The following is a 7,166-nucleotide window of genomic DNA, read 5'->3' as shown; positions in this document are numbered from 1 at the left end:
CCCTCTCTTTCTCTGTCTCTCTCTCTCTCTCTCTCTCTCTCTCTCTCTCTGCTCCCTGTACTCACTAAGCTTCTTTCTACACTTAGGGCATGGCTACATTGCTATTGCTGCTATGTGGTCTGTGCTTTGGTATGAACTCTTAAAAGCATTTTTACACCAGTGCTGGCAGATACATTAGAGAAGAAGCTCTACTGGGAAGATGTTGCTCCAGACATGTTCTGATAGAGTGTACCCTTGTCTGAATAACAAAGATTTTTTCCTTTAGGCCTATATCAGGGCGTTGCTACACTTTCAGTATAAACATGCCTGTAACCCATGGGCAATAATGATTAGCCTAGGGACAGTGATATTAGTTTTAAGGAAAAGGCCTTGGAATAAGAACTTCCTTTTATAGAACCTTATATTTTATAATATTACAAGATAGAGGAAACTTAAGTTTATCACATGTTAGAGTACAAGAAGCAGGCTTGACTAAATACATGCCAGCCCTTGATGCTATCATACCCCCTAAAATGTATCAATATTCTCCACAACACTTCATATTTATACCCCTGATATCAGTTTTTAACTTTCCAGGAACTAGGCCAACAATGATCCTCTCATCTAAATAAACTTCCACGTTTTATTCATCTATATTGCTATGAATTTTCTCAGAAATAATACATGACAATTACGATTATATGGTTGTGTGCTTACTTATATATGTGGATGTTTCAAACAAGCTCCTATAAATCTAGACATTTAATGCCATGCTTCAATATTATAAGCCCCAGAAAAGTGGGAACTATATTTGGTTCAATCTTTAGGTCATCCCAAGAGATTATCACAGTTCTTGGGACATCCTTCTTCAGCAAACTTTATGCATTTATAGAATCATGTGCACTAAAATGGAAAATTATGAACTTTGACTATCAATAATAAAACATTCAACTTAAAGTTCAATATGGACAACAAAAACATTGATATGTATTATAAAATAAATGATATCATCTATTTTTTCTCCTTTCAACTGAAGAATTTAATTTTTGCTATATATTTTACATCTTATGTTCACTGGTTCAACAGATTTTATAATGCTTTTCTCTTGCATTAATAAACAAAAAACTTAAAATGTCAATTATAATATTTTAACATGATTCACCTCTCAGTGTTTTATTTGTGTTGTTGGGATTTGACTCACAATTCCTGTTATTATAAAATCAAGTATGAATAAGTAACCTAGCTCCACTTACCAAATAGATTCTTCCATAAGTACCAAGACCAATGGTTTTATCTAGTGAGAATATTCCAGTTGGATCCTATAAAAATTAGAACAAAAATCATCAGTTTTCTTGAAAAAAAATTCCAATCTGCATTGTTCTGTTAGAATTTACAAAACAAAAGGCACCCCATAAATGTGATGAATCCATTGTTTCCCAAAAGAATAGGTAACAATGTCCTTAGATTAAGTAGAGTCCTTCACAAAAAAAGAACACTAAGAAATTGTGTAATTATACTGTGAAACCTGAAGATAGTGTGTGTGTTTCTCCTTACATTCCCATTTGTATCAATTGAGTGTCTTTTCATGGAACAGGTAAATAAATATTCTCTCGAATCTTCATACTAGAACTATTAACTAACTATGAAAGTCTAGGTAACTCCTTTATTCTCTGGGATTCTATTATCACATATGTGAAATGAAAGCATTATGCTCAGTGATTTCTGGGCTCTAATACTTATATTCTCTCATCCTAAAATCCAGATGTTTCCACGGGATCTACAAAATGATTGTCAAGGCAGCAATCCAGAATCCTTTCTTAAAATGATCACACAGTGAAGTGGTGATTATAAGCAAGTAGATCAATGAGTAGCTTTCTACTCAAAATAAAAATGTTATTTAAATGACAGCTTTTAGAATTTGAGAAGCAGACTATATTTACTGTCTAGTATATGACCTTTTCTGTGACTCTGAAACACTTGTGGAAAAGATAAGCAACAAATGAGTTACTAAGAACCAGTTTTTCAGTTCTTTTAAATTTATCATTGAGAAATATATTTACCACACTAGCAAATTCAAGAGAAACAACCAATAAAAATTGATTCATTCATTCATTCATTCATCCATTCATTCATTCCTTTTGTACATGTATGGACACATTCATGTATGCCATGGTGCACACGTGGAGGTCAGAGGACAACGTGCAGGAGTCCATTCTCTCCTTTCACAGTGTGAGCTCTGAGGATTGAACTCCAGTCTTCAGGTTTGTCAGCAAGCATGTTTACCTGCTGAGTCATCTTGCAGAGCCTGGTTACTTTTTAAAACAATTAAACACGTTAGCTAACTGTTACTGGTAAGCAATTCTTTTTATTAGTCTGTGTCTAATGTGATAAAGATACCATATGTTAGGGAACTCTCATATTGTCTATGCAGCCTGAATCACTGAAACTTCAAAAAAGATCAGAAATTTGTTTCATCCTATTTCTGTCCATCAATAATAAGCATATCTCATATTCAGATTTTAAGTGAGGAAATGGACTGTAAAAATCACAGAGCCCTTATTTTACTTTCATTAATGTTGTTAGAAATCTTGTTGTTTTCTATTCAAAAACCATCTTAATGACCTTAATGCTCACTTTAAGTAAAATAAAACATTTTTACACTTCACATTTTAAAAAGTATATTGAACTTATTATTGAAGTTATTGTTAATCCTTATCATTTGTAATATGTTTTACAACTAAATTAAGATAAAAGAAGGAAAACTCTCTTGATCTGCAAATTAATATACAACTTTTATATCACATTTTTAATTTTTATTCAACACACATTTATTCTGGACTGTAATATAAGAAATCCAATTGCTAGATCTTCTCTCAAGAAGGAGGAGAAAAAAAAGCCAAGTAAACTTACTTCTGAGCCAGAACTCGTTAAGCAATTTTTAAAAATATTTGTTTATATATCTAAATTCTTTTTAGCAAATGAGAAGCCCTATTTGAGTTGCCCTTGCAAACTGGAATTTAAGAGTTGGTTTTTTTTTTCCCCTTCTGACTAAGGAGAAGGCAAGAGTGAGCCTTGATTTCCTTAAGGGTGTGGAAGAAGGAAGCAAAAGAACCACTAGGAGGCAGTGTTTGCTGGTCAAGGAAGACATTTGAAGTCCGATTGATAAAACTGAATACGCCTACTTGAAGGAGGAAGAAGAGCAACACGTGGTCAAACATAGCAAGAAGTTCCAAGTGTACTTAAATTTACTTAAACGTGAGGCAAAGTGTTCCCCTGGCTACACAGCAAAGGAGGGAATAAACACTCTAAGTACATAATGGGAGATAGGACAGGGTTTTCTTTCCCTATTTTTAATCTTACAAATAGCAATTTTATAAAATAAAAGAACTAATGGGTAGAGTCTCTACAGTGTTGGCTCTAACAGGGTAAGTTCTAGAGTGAAACTCAGTCAGTGGCAAGGATGAGCCTCACAATAGAATCGGAGCTTAGAAAGGAAAAATCGTTATAGATCACTATTTCATAATCCATTTTTTCCCTCCATGAGACTTATTTAGCAATCCTGTTGAAATATAGTCTTTAGGGCTAATATGAAATTATAAAATCAGAATTTCCTTAGACAATTCTTTTAAAATACCCAGGTGATTCTCAATTCATGTACTCTGTTGTCTCTGTGCACAAACCTATGGAAAAACACTGTCCTAGAGACAGGGAACGTGGCTCAGAAAAAAATAAATTGAATTACAATGTCAAGCTGAGGTACTATTCTACTTGTAATGGATGGCGTGCTGGATATTTCAAAGCTTGGGCACTTGAAGGCAAAATTGCTTCCACACAGCAGCTAAGGGAGTTGGCTTAGCTTAAAGTGGAAGTTTCTCATGGCTGAATGCTGAACTCAGGGTTTGCCTTCTTACTGAAGCCTGGGAAAACTGGATGGTATATTTAAATATAAACTTAATGTAATTCAAATATAATGTTTGGGTCATGTACTATTTCAGATTGCCTTGGCCACTACTGTTCTCAAAGACTATCTTATTCTGACCCTAATATAGATTAGGAGTATACATGGCAGCAGCAAATACCAAGGCCAAAACCACAAGGAATGTGGGCATAGAGGGCTTGGGGGACAATCATAGTGAAAGACAAGCTAGATTTGGAATTAAAGTAGATTGAGTTATGCAGGCTATATATAATAAATCATAAATTAATAGAGAATTAATAGAATAAATAAATAAATTAGAAGTGTACCCCTTGTATGGGGAAAGCAAGGAGAAACACCCTATTTTAAAAAGATGTGTGTGTGACCCATACAACATTGCAATTCTCTTTTCTAAGAAAGGAAGCATACACCACAAATCTCTGTATTTTTCTTCTCCTATAGAAAGTTTATATCCATTTAAAAAATGGGAAAAGTTACAACAGGTCATTAACAGGTATGGTTGGTTATATGGTAGCCTATATCTTTAGTATCAGTGCTAAGAAAATACGGGCCAAAGAATAAAGAGCCCAAGGCCAGTATCAGATATATAAGGAGTTTGGAAGGTGGCCAGGGCTACATGAGTCCCTGTCTTCAAAACAAAGAGCAAATATAACGGAATCGGCCTACTCATTGAGAATTGTATTGGCCGTCTTATTTTATGTCTCTAAGACCCTATACAAAAGAGTTTATAATTACATTACAATACCATCTACAATTGTAAACTTTATGCCATTTTCTTCTCAGTGTAATGTTTTAGGAATAAAATATTATCTAATTTTATCTAATTTATTAATAAATCTTAATAAAATTAATAAATATTAGAATAATAAAATGATATATAATCATACAGAAATTTCTATCACTGTTTTGTTATTGTGTGCTATCAAAAGGGGTCATCTTTGAAGCCCAGGATATTTGTAGCTCACACTAGCTTCAAACTCATGATCCCTCTACCTCTGATTCAAATCTCCACCCCTTTCTTTAAATGCCAATTTGTACTCTTGTACAAGCTTGTACTGTCAAGGGTTTCTGGTTTCTGGTCATTAAATTTCACAACCACAAAGAGTACAAAATATTCAAATCTCAAATCTACATTTAATTATATTTCTATAATCTGAAAAAGTGTGTGTCTATGTTTATGTGTGCCTGTATAGTATGGGAATTGAACCCAGGGACTCTGCGTGGTAGCACTCAATCTCTTGCTTGGGCCGGCCACACCCAGGCCTCCATGATACTTTTCATCAATATGACAGTTCAAGGTTTGAATCTCTTCTCATTATCAGGCTGTTTTCAAACTGTTACACTTATCAAGAGCATATGCCAATAATATTCTGTCCTTCATATGTGTCCTATTGAGAATAATTACAAGGGACACGCCTAGGCCATTTTCTTTACTTGAACATATCTCTCCCTGTCATCAAAATGCAAACTAAATTAACTATCAATTTCTCTATTCTTTCTTTTGAAGTCGTCAAGATATGTTAAATGGCAACAAAACAACACAAAACCCCTCCTATATCTCAGGGACTGCAGAAACCGTGACTTTAAATCTCTAAGCATTTTGATATAAAGAAAATATTGAAGAGCATGCTGCTCTCCAGCTGTATTTATTTTCTTGGAATTTGAATCTGGGAAAGGGGAGAATTACCCAGGATTTTCTCAGATAGTATCCAAAACGACTCTAATATAAAATTCTGAAATAGAAGAATTTTCCTGAATTGAACTTTTCATGGTGATTTAAAATGAGGGAAAAGACCAGTGGCACCCTTTGTTTTTGTGTCTCTTCCACATGCCTCAACATTAGAAGGCAATCTCATCTTGCTCTTTTGTAAGCACTGCCCACCCTCACCCAACCTGGAGAACACTAATGTTCTACTGATCTATAATATAAAGATCCTGCTTATCTCATGGACTCGCCTCAGATCAGAATATCCCAAAGCCAGGGCCACGTCAGCTAACCCAGGGAATTTAGTCCCATTCTTTGGGTTAATCACACCTTTACTTTTTTTTTCCTTTGTTGTTCCTTGGGGGTTTGGAATTCCCCATGCTATCGTTTCTATAAGGTCTTTTCATCTGTCAACTTGGTCATTTTTGCAAAGCACTTGATTTCAGTTTATCCACGTGAGCTTTCACCACCACACCCCACCCCTCCCCCAGAGCAGGCTGAGGAGCAGACAAGCTGAGCTCACTCACTGACTTTACAGTCTCATTTAGGATCAAATCAACCTTAATCTGAATAGGAAAAATTCTGCTCTGATGGGAGGGAATCCAACTGAGGTCTCCATAGTCCAGAAATTCCGTGTACACATCCTGGAAAAGAAGTGATTTCAGGTGTATCTGGGAAGAAAAAGAGTTTAATTTTTGAAAATTCTTTGGCCTTATTTTATGAAGTTGCAATAACAGTAATTCTAATTCATGCTACTCAACAGTTTTGTATTGAATTATGTTCTTTTAATGACTGATAACAGTTGGCTAAAATATTAGCCATGTCCGTCACCTCCCCTTACCACATACCATTCTAATGTTAAATATAAAGGGAGGTTTTGGGAGGCAAGTATCTGCCATCATTAACAACACATATCTTTAAATGCCAAACATACACAAAATTAATTAAGGCAAGATGACTTCGAATAGTCCTATAACCTTAAGGTTAATATTTAGCTTTTCTCAAGGCAAGGAGGCCACTGCCCTGAACTACACATGCTTGGCGATCATTCCAGCCCAGTGCCTGCTCATTTCTTCTTTGGAGAGTCCAGGGGCCCTTTGCATTCAAGAGAGGGTGCAAGTGAAATGCCAATCTAAAAAGGGAACTTGAAAAATGAATTTGGGTGGGATCCAGTATCAGCGAGAAACCAGATGCCATTGAAATAAACGGTGTTGCTAAAGTAGTATGTGTGCTGTTTACGATGGCTTTAATAGCCCATCAATCAATTTCGACTGGGCACTGAAAAAGCACATGATAACCATGAACAAAGTTATATTTCATTATCTAAGTGAGATGATACACTTTTGAAAATTAATAGGCATGTATGGAATTCCGTTCCTTTCCAAGAGGCGTCGAGTTCTTTTCACTCCAGCAATACTTAATCCAGAACCTTCTCCTGGTGAGAATAAAGTTTTAGAAACTGCTATTACAAAGTGAGAGCAGCGTGATGCCTATGCTTCTATTTTCTGTGCTCATTACATTTTTTTACGGCTGCGGGGGGGGGGG

The 7,166-nt window shown here is 35.4% G+C and overlaps 1 protein-coding gene across 1 annotated transcript in view; it reads right to left on the bottom strand.

Moving 5' to 3' along the window:
* The window catches only part of Nrk (Nik related kinase), a 108,724-nt gene that overhangs the window by 92,412 nt on the left and 9,146 nt on the right, over positions 1–7,166 (bottom strand). Inside the window, exons 2-3 of the mRNA XM_031376998.1 lie at positions 6,149–6,292; positions 1,233–1,298 (exon numbers count right to left, since the gene is read on the bottom strand). Of these exons, the coding sequence (XP_031232858.1) occupies positions 1,233–1,298; positions 6,149–6,292 (210 nt within the window). The remainder of the gene's footprint in view (positions 1–1,232; positions 1,299–6,148; positions 6,293–7,166) is intronic.

Source organism: Mastomys coucha, chromosome X (assembly GCF_008632895.1).
Source record: "Mastomys coucha isolate ucsf_1 chromosome X, UCSF_Mcou_1, whole genome shotgun sequence".
In the NCBI taxonomy this organism is placed as follows: Eukaryota; Metazoa; Chordata; class Mammalia; order Rodentia; family Muridae; genus Mastomys; species Mastomys coucha.
The sequence above is the reverse complement of the archived record's forward strand: the minus strand, read 5'-3'. Positions and strand labels throughout refer to the sequence as shown.